Source organism: Mytilus galloprovincialis, chromosome 8 (genome assembly GCF_965363235.1).
Source record: "Mytilus galloprovincialis chromosome 8, xbMytGall1.hap1.1, whole genome shotgun sequence".
NCBI lineage: Eukaryota > Metazoa > Mollusca > Bivalvia > Mytilida > Mytilidae > Mytilus > Mytilus galloprovincialis.
In genome coordinates, this window is record NC_134845.1 from 67,537,088 (window position 1) to 67,556,635 (window position 19,548).

Genomic DNA, 19,548 nt, shown 5'->3' on the forward strand with positions numbered 1-19,548 from the left:
ACCGGATGCAAAATCAAGTACAGGAATAAAAGTGATTTCCTAAATTTTCGTGAATATGTCGTAGTCCATATTACCCATATTACAGAATTTAGATATCAATGATCCCATTGATCTACTACCTGCACTTACGAGTTTACTGACAGAATCAATATGCTCGGATAATGTGAGTCCCAAAGTAGCGATATTAAGCCCCCTAGTCGAAATCTATAATTTTTGTCTTTTTGTCTTGTGTACGTAAGGATATGTATCACCTATTATTAGTTACATAGTGTGCTAGTGACCTAATACGGTATATATGGGGTCAGTAAATTCCATATGAGGTGAGAGCGAAGCTCGAATCCTCATATGGAATTTACTGACCCCATATATACCGTATTACGTCACTAGCACACTATGTAACGAATTCATCTTACCGACTATCTTAACATGTGAAATTAAGAATGGTGATTCTCAAAAAGAGCAAGTCTTGAATACTGTTAGCATTAAGAAAATACTTCCATTGATCCTACAAAAACAGATGCCAACAAAAACGACTTGTAAGGTTTAAATGTGTTTTATGAATTTATTTCAATCTTAATCATCAATTTCTTCGACTGTTTGAACCTTTAAGATTTTTTATCAGTACCGTTTTGTTTTTATAAAGGGACATAACACCATTAATAACCGTGTATGAAACAAGCCCCGCCCCCTTCTTACCTAATATGGAATATAAAGGGACGTAACTCCACTACTAACCGTGTATGAGATAAGCCCCGTCTCCCTACTAACCTAATATCAAATATACACGGTTTGCACGCGGACGCTTTTAACCAATCATATTCCTGGAAATGTATAGGAGGTAAGATAATACATTATTCACACGTCAGATCTTTTTGAATATAAGACATATAATGATTTATGAACTTTGTGTTACTTTATCGACATATGAACATGTTTAATCTATGATACGTACACATCTTCAACTACGAATATAAACACGTAATACACAAATGCTTACTCAGCCTTACATGAAGTGCATACAAATTCTTATCGAGGTTTCTCTGTAAAACTCATCATTCAGTAGTTTCTGCGTATAAATCAATTTACGCAAATGGGGATGACATGATAATTCATATTATGTACGTAGTGTAATGTAGGTCAACGTTTTTCGAATATAGAAATCTCGACAGTCAAAAATGCACTCTGCGGCAGGTTCAAAATCAAAAGACACCATACTAATTTCTAGTCTAAACCATTTGTACACAGTTCATTTATTGATGTGTTTTTGCAACACACTAAGTTGAATAACATAACCTTATTCTAAGAGTACATGTAATTTGCACGTGTGAAGCATCTTCAGTTAGTTCTTGTTGCTATCTGTGAATAATGTTTATAATATAAAGATGTTCACTCTCTGGTCGCGAAAGCTTCCGTTTACATAGAAATAAGGAGAACTGGTAAAGTTCACAAATAATGAGACAAAAAATACGGAATAATCCAATATATTTTCCTGAACCAAGTCAGGATATCTGAAAATTGAACTGTTTGTTTTTGTTTGTCTTTGTTTGTATAACTGAAATTTACTGTATAAGATGGCTGTTGTATGATAACGGGTTTTGACTGACGCACAACCCAGTACTGTGTATTCAAACTCAGCTTATACATAAAAAATGTTCGATCAAGGATTAATACGTAAATAACATTTATGGTTATATATTTCATTGTCACTGATTAATTAAGTATTAGAGAATTCCGTTACCATTTATCGAGTTCTCCATGATAACAAACATTTTGTTTCCAATTTTTTCAAACGAAATAGAACATCCGAAATGTTATGTTGATGTTGTTAAACGAGCCTTAAAATTTAGATACAATCAGAGAACATTTATCAATCCGTTGAATAATCTTATTCTTAACACTTCACCACTCTTATCAAATCATTGAACAGTTTGTTTTATTTGTAAATAAATAAATTTTGTGTATTTGTCTAATTGGTTAAAAGTAATACTTTCATTTTCAATGTTGTCAATTTTTTATGGCGACACGCCCACTCTGACGTTGTGTATTCATATCCCAACATGTATGTGTAAGAGATACATTTGTCAATGTAAAATATGGCTGGGCGGACACATATAAGTAGTAGAAAGAGTCCATGGTTACAAAATTTACTAGTATTTTTTGTCCGATGTTAGTAATTTATGTCCTCAGACTAGTTTTCCTAGGAATTCTAGTCCATGTCATTAATATTCCTAAGTAAAAACGTCCATGTGCTCTTTATAGGAAAAATATTAATGAATCAAATCATTTACGTTTAAACAATGAAAACGTATGTTTTGTATTTATATTTTTAATAAAATGTATGTCCCCAGACTAATTTTCCTAGGAAATCATGTTATGTCAATCGTCCATGCCATTTTGTTTTTAAAAGTGAATAAAAATGTTAAATTTTAATATTGTTAAAAAGAGTTGTATATAAATTCTTTTAATAAAGTTTATGTTCCCAGACTACATTTCCCAGGAAATTTTTTCCATGTCATTAATATTCCTAGGTAAATTCGTCCATGTCCTCTATTCTAAAAGGAATGTTTTAATGAAACAAATTATTTACATGGAAATGCAATTTTTATGTTTTAAAAAATTGTTCGGATCAAGAGCTCGGGCAATAAAATGTATGTCCCCAGACTAATTTTCCTAGGAAATCATGTCCATGTCAATAATATTGCTAAGTAAAATGTCAGACCTTTATTTTAAAAGATAAATATAAATGTTATGTTTCAATATTCAGTTTTAGAGTTGTGTTATAATATATCAATACAATTGATGTCCTCAGACTAATTTTCTTAGACAAATCATGTCCATGTCAATAATTTTCCTAGGTAAAATCGTCCATGAGCTTTATTTTAAAAGATAATATAAATGTCATGTTTCAATATTCGGTTTATAAAGTTGTGTATTAATATTTTATTAAAATCTATGTCCCCAGACTTATTTTCCTAGGACATCATGTCCATGTCATTAACATTCCTAGGTTAAAACGCCACTTTCCTTTATTTTAAAATGGAAAAAAAATGAAACTTTTAAATCTTAACTAAAAATATGATCTGTTTTTATTTTCAATAATTGTTTTAACATGATATAAATTACTAGTATAACGTCTTAGGACAATTTTACCTTGGAAAAAAAGTTCGAGACATATTTTACTACCTATGGACTTATTTTCCTTGGAAAATTTGTCCTGGGACTTACGTTCCTAGTAAAATAATGATCATGGACTTGATTTCCTAGGAAAAAAACTCTGGCGGACAGATTTTACTACCGGACCAATCTGTTGCATATGTACGTCGTTATTGTTAATATAAACAATATTAAAAAGTTCTTTGAGTCTTATTTTTGATAGAAATTTATTTATAATGAATGGCAGTAATTTATTTTGAATTTATTGAACCATAAAATTATTTTTTGACTCTTCACATTTTACATAATCCGCTTTGCGGATTATTCAATGTGAGAAGTAAAACAATAATTTTAAGGTTCAATAAATTCAAAATAAATAATAGCCATTCATTAAACATATTGATTAGGTTATCAGTAAACTAAATCATACTAAATAGTACTTTCACGGTGCTACATTCTGTGGAAACCCATATTTTATATTTAGCATAGGATAATATCATGTTTTACTCTGATTGTTAATGACCTTTTTACACTAAAACTATTGGATGTAAGTTGACATTTTAGTATTACATACAATGTGTATGGTTTCTTTTCATTAGTTGCTGTCAGTAACTGGGAGTGCTCTCAGGTCTGTCTTGCTGTGGATACATTTTTTTCCTGAATACAAGTTTTAGTGGTTTGAGGAAAACTTCGCATATTCGCGGATATTTCATTGCGTGGTTTTGGAAAAGTCTGCATTCATTACTTTATAAAATGTGTTATTCGGTGAACATCTAAATTTGTAATTCACACGAAATCCATGAAAATTGGTATCCAACAAATATATATGAAATCACAGTAAGTGTTTCATTTTGATGTTTTCCTGCTTTATATCGATTTAATAGGTTGAGCGTTGTAGCTCTTTTTTCGAGTTTGTTCTTATCTTAGGTTGTGCGAGTAAACTACTGTCGGTGTCATATAGGGTGTATGTAGTTCAGTGGTTCGTGTTGGTATATGTCTTCTGTTCTTGGTTTTTCGTAAATTGATTTGTAATAGATTGGGCCGTTGGTTTTCTTATATTTTTTTTTCAAGATTTAATGTCGGAGCCTTTATATCATGTAGCCGATTATGTACGTGTGGTATATGATTTTTTTGATGTTGCAGTCTGAACGGTTGCATAAAATTGTTTACATCCACGTCATTTGAAATCGAGTAGATAGTTGTATCATACAAAACCTATTTGCCTTCATACGGGCTAGCATTTCCTTTTTTTTCTCGGTGATATTATTTTCAGATTCATGTTACTATTGATCTTATCAACACAAACATAAATTTATCATAACAGAACTAAACAGTATTACTTTACATCTATGCATACAGTCCAACACTATGTCTATACTTAAACTCAGGCGTTGCACAATATTAAGTTTTTCTCTGTTAACGGCCTGTTTGTATTTAATAAATTTTAATTAAGGATAAAGTATCAGCTTCCGCAAACATGTTTACCCCCTGCAACATTCTGTATGTGCCTTACTTTTAAAATGAATTAAAGTAATATTTTTTTATCGTATTTATTTAGATTTTTGTTATTCCATGATCTCATATAAAACAGATCCCTTCAGTACAACAAGTTCTGGATTAATTGAAACAATAACCCTAAGAGCCGGATATCGTTCTTTCAATGTATTTACAAACACCCGGTCTACATGATCACCTGCTACAAATACAATGCCGATTTCTAATGCTGGTTGTTTTTCTAAAGTTGTTTCTACCTCTTCCATAATGCATTGTGTAGCATTTTCGTAAAACTTGCGGAAAAACTCTGGACTTATCCTGATTTTATCATTCTGAAATGTAACTGCTTCGCTGAATGTTGTTTGGTTAATTGTATTAGTCAGTGTGTCACCCGTAAATTCTTTGTATGCATCATACCATCCAGGAGGAACTCGAACTGTTACTACTTTATCTGACTGAAAATATCTCATTTTCTTTTCAAAATTATATAGAAGTTCCGAATAGTCCAATGGATGATACTCTCTTAAAAACGTCAAAACGTCCCCTCCAAATAAGCGCGTTAAGAATTTTAAGAACTCGTCTTTTGCGCTTTCATTTGTATTGAAAATTGTCTCAAGAATTTTTGTTTTCGTTTCGTTAACATCTACAACAGTCAAACTCATAGCGACACCTGAAATAAGAAGTACTAATATGAACTAAACTCCTCCCGTGACTACATATTGACTCAAAATAACTAGGTTTCTTTTCAAAATTGTAAAGAAGTTCAAAATTGTCTAATGGGTGATACTCACTTAATGATGTACAATTCGTTTTTTCAATATGTAACACCAGTGTTTAAACAAACGTGAAACTACGCTTATTAACAACCTTTCAAGTACACATATGTGTGTGCAAATGTGCATCATTGATGTTGTCAGGATAACTACTTTAATCGTTTTACAATCAATTTGCATCTACTCTTCATACATGTCATATAAATATTATAAAAGTTATACAGTCTAGGTTTATCAATTAGTTATACAAGTCTTTAAATAGATGTAATTATGTGCAAACAACATAGAAATATAGGTGCAACCCCTGCAATTGAATACAAAATACTTTTTATCAACGCTATGCAACATAAAGAGATGTTTGTTGAAAAGTGATTAGGAAACATCTTTTGTATACATGGTATATATTTGAAGTCGCAATATTCGAAATGTGAACAAATAATGCTAAGAATAGGATAACATCGTACTGACCTCCTAGATGTACTAATATCGATCTGTAGTTTTTTGGAAGTGGCGATATCTCATATTCACCAAATGTAGATGGGGATCTTGTAAATGTCCGATTATACATTAGTTCGGCTTCGGGTCCTTGTACAAGAGTTAACTGATCATTTTTGATACCAGCCTGTAATATAATCATCATCTTTAAAATTCCATTGGCACGTATTATACAAACTACCCGAAATTCAAATTTTTATCCAAACGCCATTCTACACAAATCAGGAATAATATAGAATCATATATTTGGAGTATTTTTAATAAAAGAAAAATCTCAACGAATTTGAACACCAAATAAATATATGAAACACTCTCAACAAGATTTTTAAAATAATATTGATGCACGTCGTATTTTTGTTTAGGTGTATTTCTTTTTCTATGGAATATGTATACCGCCAGATAATAAAAAAGAGATTACCTAACTTATATGTAATTGTTCTCATAAAATTGAGAATGGAAATGGGGAATGTGTCAAAGAGACAACAACCCGACCATAGAAAAAACAACAGCAAAAGGTCACCAACAGGACTTCAATGTAGCCAGAAATTCCCGCACCCGGAGGCGCCCTTCGGCTGGCCCCTAAACAAATATATACTAGTTCAGTGATAATGAACGCCAAACTAATTTCCAAATTGTACACAAGAAACTAAAATTAAAAAAATACAAGACTCACAAAGACAAGAGGCTCCTGACTTGGGACAGGCGCAAAAATGCGGCGAGGTTTGACATGTTTATGCAATCTCAACCCTCCCCTATACCTTTAGCCAATGTAGAAAAGTAAACGCATAACAATACGCACACTTAAAATTCAGTTCAAAAGAAGTCCGAGTCTGATGTCAGAAGATGTAACCAAAGAAAATAAACAAAATGACAATAATACACAAATAACAACAGACTACTAGCAGTTAACTGACATGCCAGCTCCAGACTTCAATTAAACTGATTGAAAGATTATGTCTTCATCATATGAATATCAGGCACAATCCTTCCCATTAGGGGTTTAGTATCATACCATCATAACATATATGAACAGAACATAGCCCGTCTCATTCCAACAACTGGTTTTTGAATAAATGTGTTTAGTTCCGATGCAAAGACCCTATGAGTGAATCAATATTAACGCCAAAATATGCAATCTTTAATGACCTGACAACAGTATCGGAACTATATCCCTTCTTAATAAGTCTATTTAAAGGTTTTATTAGTTTCTGAGGTGAATAATGACATTTTTGTGCTTTATAAAGAATATTTCCATAAAAAATTGGATGTAAAATACCTGAACGTATAAGATGTCTGCATGTTGAGCTATATTTATGAATGATGTACTTATACCGATGATAAAATTTAGTAAATGTTTTGACTAGTTTGTGATATCGAAAACCCTGGTGTAATAATTTTTATAGTAATACATAAATTTCTCTAGTTAAAATCTAAAATCTGAAACATTGTTACATACACGAGCGAATCGTACAAGTTGAGATATATAAACACCGTAAGATGGTGACAAGGGAAAGTCACCATCTAAAAATGGTCAATTAACTATAGGAAATGAAAAAATATCTCATTTATCATAAATTGTAGTATTGAGCTTTTCGTTGGTGATATAGATATCAAGATCGAGGAAAGGGCAGTGGTCATTGTTAATATTAGCTTTATTTAAAGTAAGTTCAACAGGATTTCTTTAGTATACATACTGAAGTCGTCATTATTCAGAGCCAAAATATCATCCAAATATCTAAAAGTATTATGAAACTTGTTTATCAGATGTTGTTTCGATGGGTCTTTGCTAATTTTGTCATAAATTGTAACATTTTTTTTTTTAAATTTAAGAAATTTGTATGGAAAAAAGTAAAATCACAAAAATACTGAACTTAGAGGAAAATCAATTTCGGAAAGTCCATAATCATATGGCAAAAGCAAAAAACAAAACGCATCAAAAACGAATGGACAAGAACTGTCATATTCCTAACTTGGTACAGGCAGTTTCAAATGTAAAAAATGGTGGATTAAACCTGGTTTTATAGCGTTAACCCTCTCACTTTGTTGACAGTCTCATCAATTTCCGTTATATTTACATTGATGCGTTAACTAAACAGACACGATAAATAATATAGTCAGAATATGGGGCTCGTTAAAAGTTGCTCTTTGATGTGAGTCTAGATTCCGTGTTGCAGACCGTACATTGACCTGTAATGGTTTACTTTTATAAATTGGGACTTATATGGAATGTTGTCTCATTGGCACTCATACTATATCTTCCTATATAGATTGAACATAGTCTAGAATACCAGCGGTAAGGAATACTAATATTTATGTCGTAGTAGTTAAATCTATGAATCATTCCACAACATCAACTTCAAGATGAAAGAGCTTTTTGTAATTTCAAAGACTCAATACATCCAATAATTACCTTTATAGCAGCGGTGTTCATAAGTTGCAGCTGTGAGGGTTCCAATTTCCCTGGTGTTGTTAACATCCATTGTATATCATTGTCGTTATACCCCAATTGATGTCTTGATAATTCATTCCTCAGTTCGTCTTTCATTTGACTAATAAAGCTGGATATTACATCGACCGCTTTCATTGTAACTTTATTTTGGCAGAAATCTTTTATCTTGAAATCTTCAACAGCTTTGCCCTTCACAGAGAGAGAAAATATCAATGGAGCAACTAAAAATTGAAAGGAGTTGATACTGTAACTACCGCTGGTTATGAGTATGTGTTGATGCCATCAATGTTTTTCCTTCAAATAAACCTACATTTCTTAGTTATATATAAATCATAGCAAGAGTCATCGATAGTTATGTCTCCATGTAAGATAGACACGGCTTTGTAAGTATCACATGATTCCAACGCCAATTGAATAGAGTAAAAAAAAAACTATGAGTACATTCTGAGTTGACTTACTAGAATGACTACCAAAGAAACTGTTTTTTCTAAAGCATACATTCAATAAGCTTTAACTTGTATTTCTATTCACAAACTAATCTGATGTTCAGTGGTTGTCATCTGTTTATGTGGTTCAGAAGTGTTTCTCGTTTCTCGTTTTTTATATGGAATAGATCAATGGTCATGTGGTTTTCCCGTCTGAATGGTTTTACACTAGTAATTTTTTGGGCTCTTTAACTTGCTGTTCGATGTGAGTCTAGGTTCAGTGTTGCAGACCGTACATTGACCTGTAATGGTTTACCTTTATAAACTGTGGCTTGGATGGAGAGTTGTCTTATTGGCACGCAGACCATATCTTCCTATATCGATATACTTATTTACCTTCAGATTGTTAAACTCAACCATGAAGTTTTTGAAAAAGAACCATTTTCCAGCATCTGGTTCACCTTGAATTCTGCTGACATGTTCCTCTGCTTCGTAACCTATACTATGGATAGATTTGTTAGGTCGGAATAAAATCGCCGTGGATGTTTTGAAATTAACTCCCCTTTTGTCTTTTGCTTCCCAGTTCGGGCAATATAGACCTACGCCCTCTAACGCATACTTTTCACCCAAACAAAAGACATATCCTGAATGGGAGTATCCAATTTCAATGGCAACAATAACTTCTCTCTTTAATTGTTTTGTCTGCAAAGAAGGTCCATCAACGATAAAAAAAAAAACATATGCAAAAGCCTGTACGATTTTCCGTCTTATTTATTGGTTTTAACGTATCTTTATTTCGTAACTGCAGAATATTCCGATAACTGTTTCGCGATATTAAGAGGTTAATGAAACCTTAGATATGTCTAAACTGGTTTATTTGGCGAATTCCTCATGGCAATACATGTAGCTTGTTATATTATTACGGCAGCTGTTGATCAAAGGAAGGCACACATAAGTGTACTTGCGAAAATCAGCTATTTTCAATTAATGTTTATGATTTAATGTATAGGCGTTCAAAGTGATATTATTGTTGTATTAATATACATTTTTTAGTGTTTGAAATGAAACTAGTAAACACACTATTCAGAAAAATATATTATGAAAACATTGGAATAAGTTCAAATACACATGTTCAAATTACTTTGCATACGTTAGGTCCAGCTATATCTCGTCTGTCTTTCATGAAAGTAAGATTTTCCGAAAGGGTTAAGCGATAGGTGTTATCCACTTGCTGAGCTGTCGGGAATTGTTAATGGTCAACATGTTCGAAGATACATGTATATAGATGAACATCATATATTAAGGTAGCACAAATCTGACTAATTAAATGTCATGCTCAACACTTGTTGATAATCTCATCTACTACATTCGAAGAGCAACGTAAGGACAACGCTTTGTACTCTGTGTATGTCTCTATTAACAACTTACCTTCAGACTGCTTGCTTTTCCAGGACGATGTCCACTTGTATATACCACTGACGGTTTTGGTGCATTATTTAATGATGTGCGGTCTTGCTGTTGCTTCTGCAAAGACTGATTAAGAAAAAGTTATAATTTGATTAAAGATGTATATTCTATGTATTGAGTAATTAAATCACCTTTTAGCATTAGCATGATTAACATCGACGAAGTAATTGAATGATTCATGTACCGTAACATTACTTTTCAACTTTTTGAGAGAGAGAAAACATCAATGGATAATTGAGAGAATTACATAATAAAATTGAATTTACGATAAATTAATGTGAAATAAAATTCTTGAAGACTATATACCTGTAAAGTGCCTGTCGTTTGATGGTGGGTTTGATTTGTAACTTTCACCGGCTGTCTTGATTCCTTTTTTAATTGTGCGTTGTCTTTTTGCTGCTGTTCATGGTGCTTTAAGATGAAATAAGCAAACTTACGTAACAATCAAAATGAATGTACCAAAATATCATTAAAACCATCAATATAATGTATATATGCTCTAAGAAACCTGCTGTACATCATGGCGTATCAAAGTGTTTATCGTTAGGTAAGTAAACGTTTATGACAATATGACAATTCGTACCTTGTCGAAATATTCTGTAAATCAAATCAAAACATTTCTAAATCTGCCAGAGTAATGGATACATTCATTTTTAATTATAAACAGAGTGCACCCTTAATTAAAAAAAAAGTATTCCACCTGATTCAAAGGACTTTGTTTTTATTCGTAAATTGGAAAAGCAAGTCGAAACAATATACCACCATCACATGACTTTTGGTAAGATTATTCAGTAGAGATTGACTTCCATAAATATTTATCCTAATTAGAATTGTCAAACATAGTATATGGAAAACTTGACAATCGATTTCAATATTTATTGTATTTATTATCAATATTTTAAATTCTCTCTTTTTTTTTTATCTCTTTAGCTTTGTAATACGATTTCAGCGGATAGACAATATATGGTATCGGTGGAGTAGAAATTGGAAAAGACAAATACATTCCCCATTTCCATTCTCAATTTTAATTGATTGCTGACTGGTACATTTACACATAGCAGAACAATTACATGAAATTATTTTTGAATACTCACGTCTGGTATCACAGTTGTATTTGCGTCATTGGTTTTTTTCTGAAAATTTTAATCAAATCAATCATTTTGAATATTCAAAAACACTTTTTCAACATTATTTAAATTAACAGAGATTGCATAATGCTTTGAAATACTTTTTTAAGATGTTACTCACTGAATAGATATTTCTGATTCTTCAATTTAGTACAAAGCGATTCCGTATTCATATAAAGGAAAGGATGTCATCCGCACATACTGACCGTGTTACCACTATAACTCAACAATATACCACTGGAAATCGTTTATATGTTTTAATTGGTTGACACAGAAAGGAAGATTAACAAATATTTAACCAAGCATCTTCAGATAGACATTATACTAGAAAATAAAGTACAGAAAAAGCAATAAAAACTCATCTTATATACACCAATTTAAATTGTGTACATTATAAAGCATTTCGTCTTCCGACCGTGTAAAACCATCATGGGTAGTCAAGGTCGTTAAAACCTATCTTTTTCGTCATTTCGTTTACAAAAGCCCCATCAGTGACGCTCAAATAAAAAAAGTTTAAATGATTTTCTGAGTTGAAGAGCATTGAAGGCCTGGAATTCCGTTTGTTTCAGTTGATACTCTTTGCTTCTCTGAGTTCCAGTTATTATAATCAAAAAGTAGTTAATGCCTTACTGAATTTGAAGTTCCCATTTTGAAGTAATGCTTCAATTCCTTTTGCTCATGGATTATTTATCACAATGATTGTTTTCATTTTTTTTCCCTACAAATAAAAAAAAAATTTCACAATCATTACATATCCGGCTAAAAGGGAAGTTGTCCATCTGATGAGTTAAGCCTTTTTCAACTGATTTTTATAGTTTGTTCTTATGTTGTACTGTTATACCACTGTCCTAGGTTATGGGGGATCCCGCTAACATGTTTAACCCCGCCACATTATTTAAGTATGTTCCTGTCCCAAGTCAGGAACCTGTAATTCAGTGGTTGTCGTTTGTTTAAGTGTTACATATTTGTTTTTCGTTCATTTTCTTTTATATAAATAAGGCCGTTAGTTTTCTCGTTTAAATTGTTTTACATTGTCTTATCGAGGCATTTTATAGCTGACTATGCGGTATGGGCTTTGCTCATTGTCGGTGACCTTTGGTTGTTAATATCTGTGTCATTTTGGTATCTTGTGGACATTTGTCTCATTGGCAATCATACCACATCTTCTTTTTTATATGAATATTGAATTTCATAATAAAACGCATCTAAATTTACACATATATGTTTATTACTTGTCTTCGTTTATATTGAAAACTGAAATAAAATAAAAGACAAAACAGTAAGCCTAATTGGCGTCATCGAAAAGAAACGCAAAAACAAATAAATTAATGAGTTACTTACAGTTATTGAATTTGCTGCACTGATATGCATTAATTTTCGAGTAAAATAAAAACCGATAATTTCAAATATGAAATAAACGTGAATATTTTAATCAACTAACGTCATACATCAATAGAATAAGATATAATTTCTCCCATTTTGTCTTTAATTTAAAAAAAAACTATTGCGCATGAAATATAAAGTTAGTTTAACTAATCAAAACGTTCACATATCGAAAATTATTTAACTAGTGACTACATAACACTAATAATTAAGTTATGCGCTTCGTGCATTTGTGAATTAATGTGTTGTTCAGTCATTCGAGAATTTGTTTTTGTATTTCAAATCTTCGATTAGTTATTCTATAAATTGATTAATGACTTAAACATTTTAAATTTTCCTCGGAGTTCAGTATTTTTGTGATTTTACTTTTCATACAAAATATGGTAGTACACATAACTTTAATTTGAGGATAGTGATTTCTCTGAGAAAAACGTAATCTTTTGAAGTTTAGATGGAGCATGTGAAAAAAAATACATTTTAAGAATAGAAGTTCAGTATAAAGTACGACGGAACTGTTGATGACTTGAAACGGTAGTTACAACCTAAGGATCTAATTAATTGAAACTACTTTATCAGATTTAATATATAATGGAAGGCTGATTCTCTCCCTTGCAACATTCGAGTATACAAGTGACTCGGGATGTCATCTGCCATAGCAAAAGAAAGAAAGAAAAGGGAATCAGTGTGCACTAGTAAGACTATTCCTCTGGTGGCATATACACATAGAGCTCCTTAATTATTTTTACATCATTATCTTGATCGTTTGTAAAAATACCGAGCGTTCAAGATGCTTGAAATTAATTTATAATAGAGCTTTAACACATTTTAAATTTTTACTTTCAATTTCAAACATAAAAATAACCTATACCGATATAGTTGTTTTCAAATATAAATTAAATTACAAATCCTTTTAAAAAGACAATAGAAATCAGTTTGTTACATTGTACTACATTGTTCAAATAATACATGTATACCTACCTTGCTATATAATCCTATCTTCATTCATTTCAATGTGGTTTTTGGATATACGTCTCGTATCAGCGATTTATATATACCTGAACATAATAGAATTAATCGTTATCATGAAATATTTTAACGTACATAACATTTAACAGTTACACCTGTATATTTGTTTAGTTGATTTGAACTTCATTTAAATTTTAGCTTTTCAAAAAGCCAACCAGACTAGAATGTTAAATCGATTTTTCCATTGTTATGTGTTTTAAAAATATGATTTGTAACATTTAAAAAACTTTATAACGTAATTACACAAATAGTTTAAGAACAAACACATGGTAGCAAAAGCAGATTCAATCTTGTGCTGTAAAAAAATCATAATTTATTTATACATTAAATCTTTTATTAACCACATATTATACACGACAAGCTTAGGACTTCTAATCTTCTTTTAGACGCTAGCAATTCAATTTGTCAAAGGATGCATGTCAGCAATTTCATTTGTCAAAAAACACATGTCACCAATTTAATTTGGAAAAGGATAAAATAAAATGTCAAACAACAATAGAAGAAGGACTTGCAGTCAAAATGTGTATAAAAGACAGTATTATACAATATAGCCATCCATAGCAAATTGAAAGACAACAACACTGTCAACCAAAGCACTACAAGGAGAAATGAGGAAATGTACCCAATTGAACTATCCTCATAACGATTTCATTTTTTCAACAGTCAAGGTGTTAATTTTGTAATACTTTTCAATTTATTTTTTTTTCAAATTGAGAGCCATTCATAGATCATATCTCGACAAAACGCGCGTCTGTCACTCTAAATTATAATATATACCTTTTGATTGATTTTCTGCCTGTGGAATTTTGTTTTCACCAAGCTCAACAGCTAGTACTTGCATCACATATTATGTTTGTAAAAACATGAAAAAATAAAAGCTGTTCATGAAATCAGAGACATATAATACAAGAGATTGGCAACTCTAGTAGACTCTATATAACGGCCAATGAAATCACTTGGCCACCGGAAGTGCTTGGGATTATGATGTGACCTGGGATGAAGGAGGATCGAGATGAGAAAATTCCGCCATTGTTGTTAAAAGAGACGATACGCTTACAGATTTGTTTTCTCGTTTATGTTGATTGCTTTCACATCTAAAGCATGTAAGTATATTCAAAAGATACATTTAACTAGTTCTACCAATTTGTTTATACTATAATGTGCTGAGATGATGATAATAATCAAATGCAGACCAATTTAAATTCGGTCCATTCAGCTTCCCCTCTTTATTGCTGTAGAACCGGTGTGGCCAACCATTTTTTTCCATAAAACTTTAAAATTTACGATTTTATATACAATTTTATAGTGTTATTCTACTCCCGATTGTTATCCCGTTAAAATGATACTATTTTCGTATATTTTGATCGAATAGTGTTTTCATAAAATACCATCAAAGGTGATTTTTTTTTTCACATTGATACCCAAGTGAAGCTATGCGAGAATTACCTTTTTTTCATAAAACTTAGAAATTATCGAATAAATATGCAATTTAATGAGCCTGTATAAATTCCAAATGTTATCTTGTTAAAATAAGATCAGCGGGGCATATATGTGTATACCATTGACATGTACACATTCCCAATATATTCTCCTTTTCTTTATAAATTTTGCCCATTATTCTCTATTCTTTATTTATTTTAGCACCCCATCATTCTCCAATCTTGATATTTTGATAAAATGTTTCCTCTTGTCTTTACTTTTCGGATTTCAATTTATGCAGTTATTCCAATACTCCTATTGTATGAATGTAGGACAGTGTCAGAAAGTCACAGGGCAAAAGTCACAATTCATTTTTTCTGATTATTTCTTTGAACAAAAAATGCTTATTTCTATTCTTGAACAATTGTATATAAACCAACTTTGTAAACAAAAATTATCAAAAACAATTAAAAAATGATCAAATAATTGTTGAAAAAACAAAATGTCAAACTGGTTTGGCACTTAAATTAAATGGCTTCATGGTGCCAAGAAATCTTTCTTTTGCATGATTAAAATTAAATAAATCTTCATTTTTCAAATATAATGACACATTTATTAAACTTTAATATGAATATATGTATTAAAAAGTAAATATTTAAAGATATTTCTCTTATATATACAAACAATTGTCCACAGATCATTTGTGACTTTTTGTCCTACCAAATTTGTGACTTTATGTTCTGTGACTTTCTGTCCGTTTACCTTTTGTAAACACCTTCCCATTGGCGGATCCAGCCCCTTTTTTTGGATGATCAATGAATTTGAATGGGGACATGTGGTTGGAACCCCCCTTTATCCTGGGTTGATCCGCCCCTGCTTCCAGACCCTCATGAGATAGAAGCAGAGACTAAGTAAAGTTGATGTCAGCAACTTATGTTGTATGTTCACTGTACGATGTTTAACAATTGACAATATATCAAATATTTGTTCCTAATAGCAAGCTTGAAAGGTCCATACATGACAAAATGAAATTTAAAATAGATTTAGCATAATAAAAAACTGCAGAATGTTGTATGACATACATGTAGGAAGTAAAGTTTAAAAGTAAGACAAATAGATGTTGTATAATAGGCTCTACAAATTCAAATTTCTTTTCAACTCTAAGATATTATTTTTTTTTAATTTAGAATGCCAAAAGAGGAAAAGATGTAGTAAGTTAACAAAAGGAGTTAAAACGAAAGGTAATCCTCAACCATGGACAGCTGTTGGTACCATTATGGAGGAGATATCTGTTGCAGTTTTAATCCACACTGAAGATGAAAAGGATCATCCAATTATGACATATCTCTGGTCGAGTTTGTACGTTCTGAGGAAATTTCTATTAAATCAGAAGAAGTCAAAGGAGAACTCTTGTTAGATTAACATTCAGACCACAGTTATGCAGCAAAAGAACAGCCATTTGAGAATGAAAAAATATGTACGCTTGAATTTGATTGCCATGCTGATTTTTTTCTTGCACCACTGGAAGGCACAGAGCAACTGATTACACAATACATTTGTAATTGAGATATTTGCAGTGAAGGAGACACACAATGAACATGAAGAACCTTGCCTTTCTCCCATTCTCCCTTTCAGACTTTATGCAATTTATTACAAGTTAGCATCAATGATACATGTACATATATCCTTAGCTGTACAGATACCGAAATTTGCATACAGTTGAACTGTACCAGATCAGTTGCAGGGAAATTAGTACGAAGCTCTCAGTTATCATTGACAGTAACATTATAAGTGAATGTTTGATAATAAAATATTATTTATACCTGGAATGAGTTTTGTTCTCTTATATCTTGGTTTAATTATTGAAAAAGGATGGAATGATGTGTAGTGATAGTCTAGATATATTGTATACATAAATACTTGTTCTGATTCTCACTCTGACTGGTCCTTTTCATTTCAGAATAATGGGATGTATGACAGTGTTTTTTTTTACAGAATGATGTAATTTGGTTTATCCAAAAGCCACACCAAATTAATTGGTTTATATGATTTATAGATATGCTTACTGTGGGGGGGGGGGGGGGGGGGGACATAACAAACAAAAAACAAACAAAACCATAAAATTGTACGGCTTGTGATAATGGTGAAATATATTATCATGCCTTTATTATCGTTGTGTCTTTCCAAAGTAAGAAGCCTGTAATTCACTTGTGGTTTGTTGCTGTATATCATATTTGGATTTTTTTTGTACATAAATCGGGCAGTTCGTTTTCTTGTTTGAATTGTTAAACCTTTTTCATACATATAAATAGACCTTGTATAGTTCGCAGTGCAGTATGAATTTTACTCATTGCTAAGAGCCTTATGGTTACCTACAGTTGTTAATGTCTGTATCATTTGGTTTCTTGTGGAGAGTTCAATATTATATTGCATATACTGTACAGAAAAGAAATGTCATACACTCGCACATCAATATATTAAAAATATGCCATGAAATATTTTCCACTGGACGTTAGGCAACCATCAATTAAATCAGCCTGATCAACAACAAAGGTAGGCGCATTTTCGTGCAGTTTGTATTAAGTAAAACAAAAAGGTTTTGACTTACAAATCAAGTCAAATAGTTGTAAAACTATTTACACATGTGCATGTCCGTTTCAAAACTAAAAGGAGATTTTAACTAGTCCAAAAGTTAAAAAGAAAGAAGGGAAACGTGTACATTTAGAAACATTTAGATATCAATGTGGCATTAAAACTGGTGTATGCTTTGAAGTCAACTTACCAAGCTGACAGAAGTATAACATAGTAAAATGTTTCTTCTTACAAAAATTGTTACCTGAAAAGGCAGCAATACCTGCTGCTCTGAGTCTTTATCGTATATTTATGAGTTCCTTACACTTAAAATATGGTTTAATCTCTTTCTATTCGAGGTCAAAAGTGAGACTTATATTGCCATTTTCTATTAAATGATCATTAAATGTAAGTCCTAAATACACAATCCTGAAAAGGAGAAACCATAAATAAACCGACAATCATAAAAAAAAAACCTCAATGCAAGCTCATAATGTAAATTTTGAAAAAAACACTTAGAAAACAATTTACCGACAATCATAGAAAAAAAACTTAATACAAGCCCAATTAATAATGAACACAATAAGTATTCAATTTTTAATGATCTATACAAATTATGAATATAAGACGAAGTCGATCATGATTAACGATAAACAATCAAATTAATTATTTTTTTCTACACATTAATTAATTTTATATATTTTGTAAATAGTATTTTCGGAAATAGTGTGGACACCTGTGGTGTAAACTTCTTGTGTACCAGGTGTCAAATAAAACTCAGTTTTAACAGGTTGTGATTTACCTGACCATCGAATAATTCAAGCCTAATATACATGTTACACTGTGAAATTATGTCTCCGAGACAGGTGTATATTTAATAGAAACCCATTGTGAAAGTATCAAATAAAATGAACTCTGATACAATTTATTAAGTGTTAATCATTTAATAATGTTTTTTTTTAAATTCAATATCAAATTATGTCTCTTATTCAATAATACAAATAATACAAATAAAAATTAAAAGGACATTGAAATAAATAATTATGAATGTATGAACTCAAATTAATTAATTATGTTAAATTTAACACTGAAACAGTTAATTTATGCTTAAACATTCACCATTACCTCGAGTACTTTTAATACTTTGATAATAACTCTATTACCCAAAGAGGTTTAAATGTGGCCGTGTGATATTACGGGATTTCGCCGAGTTGCCAATCTCTTGTATTATATGTCTCTGATGAAATATAGAAATTGGACAAAACAGTAAGTATATTGTACTCAAAAATCATCAAGATTCGCCATGATACATTGGGTCCAAATTCAGTGATTTTTTACTTACGTAATTAGTCACACACACTCATTTCTGTTAAATATCCCAAGAAGGGCAAATACATTTGATATATTCTTTTCGGAATATATTGACACACAAAATATCAATAAACTTTCTGGAAATGGAAATCTTTTTAAAGATTTTAGAAATAAATCTGAAACGAAAGTAAAAAAAAAGGATCGTCCTTTTTTCTTTCCTTTGACATGTTTCACATATTTTTATCTTTGAAATGAAACAAATTGAAAGAGTAAAGATATCGTCAATCCATTATTTATCCAAATGCAAGTACAATAATTAGTTATCAAAGGTACCAAGATTATAATCTGCAGAAAGTTAATTTGTTTTATGACTGACTAAGATGTAAATAACAGACAACTGCTAGGATAGAGTTTTGATCACATTTGAAGATGTGATAATATCTCTCGTCACAGCA

General features: G+C 31.2%; 1 protein-coding gene and 1 long non-coding RNA gene across 2 annotated transcripts; one reads left to right on the top strand and one right to left on the bottom strand.

Annotated features, from left to right (window-relative positions):
- Positions 1-4,686: 4,686 nt before the first annotated feature.
- LOC143042420 (heat shock 70 kDa protein 12A-like) lies at positions 4,687-14,683 on the bottom strand. The gene is made up of 10 exons (XM_076214706.1): positions 14,570-14,683; positions 13,745-13,821; positions 12,014-12,101; positions 11,351-11,389; positions 10,563-10,667; positions 10,218-10,322; positions 9,186-9,491; positions 8,326-8,553; positions 5,889-6,042; positions 4,687-5,317 (listed from the first exon to the last, which is right to left on the bottom strand). Exons 3-10 carry the CDS (start codon positions 12,029-12,031, stop codon positions 4,719-4,721), a joined length of 1,554 nt encoding a protein of 517 aa, XP_076070821.1. The 5' UTR covers positions 12,032-12,101; positions 13,745-13,821; positions 14,570-14,683; the 3' UTR covers positions 4,687-4,718.
- LOC143042421 (uncharacterized) lies at positions 14,680-17,286 on the top strand. Its single transcript, XR_012967982.1, has 2 exons — positions 14,680-14,895; positions 16,399-17,286. It is a non-coding gene; the product is annotated as an uncharacterized LOC143042421 (long non-coding RNA).
- The last annotated feature ends 2,262 nt before the right edge of the window (positions 17,287-19,548 follow it).

Coding starts and splice junctions, on each gene's coding strand:
- LOC143042420 (XM_076214706.1), bottom strand. Junction 9,492..10,217: donor GAAAAGCAAGCAGTCTGAAG/GTAAGTTGTTAA, acceptor CCTTCTTTGCAG/ACAAAACAATTAAAGAGAGA. Junction 8,554..9,185: donor TTGAGTTTAACAATCTGAAG/GTAAATAAGTAT, acceptor CTCTCTGTGAAG/GGCAAAGCTGTTGAAGATTT.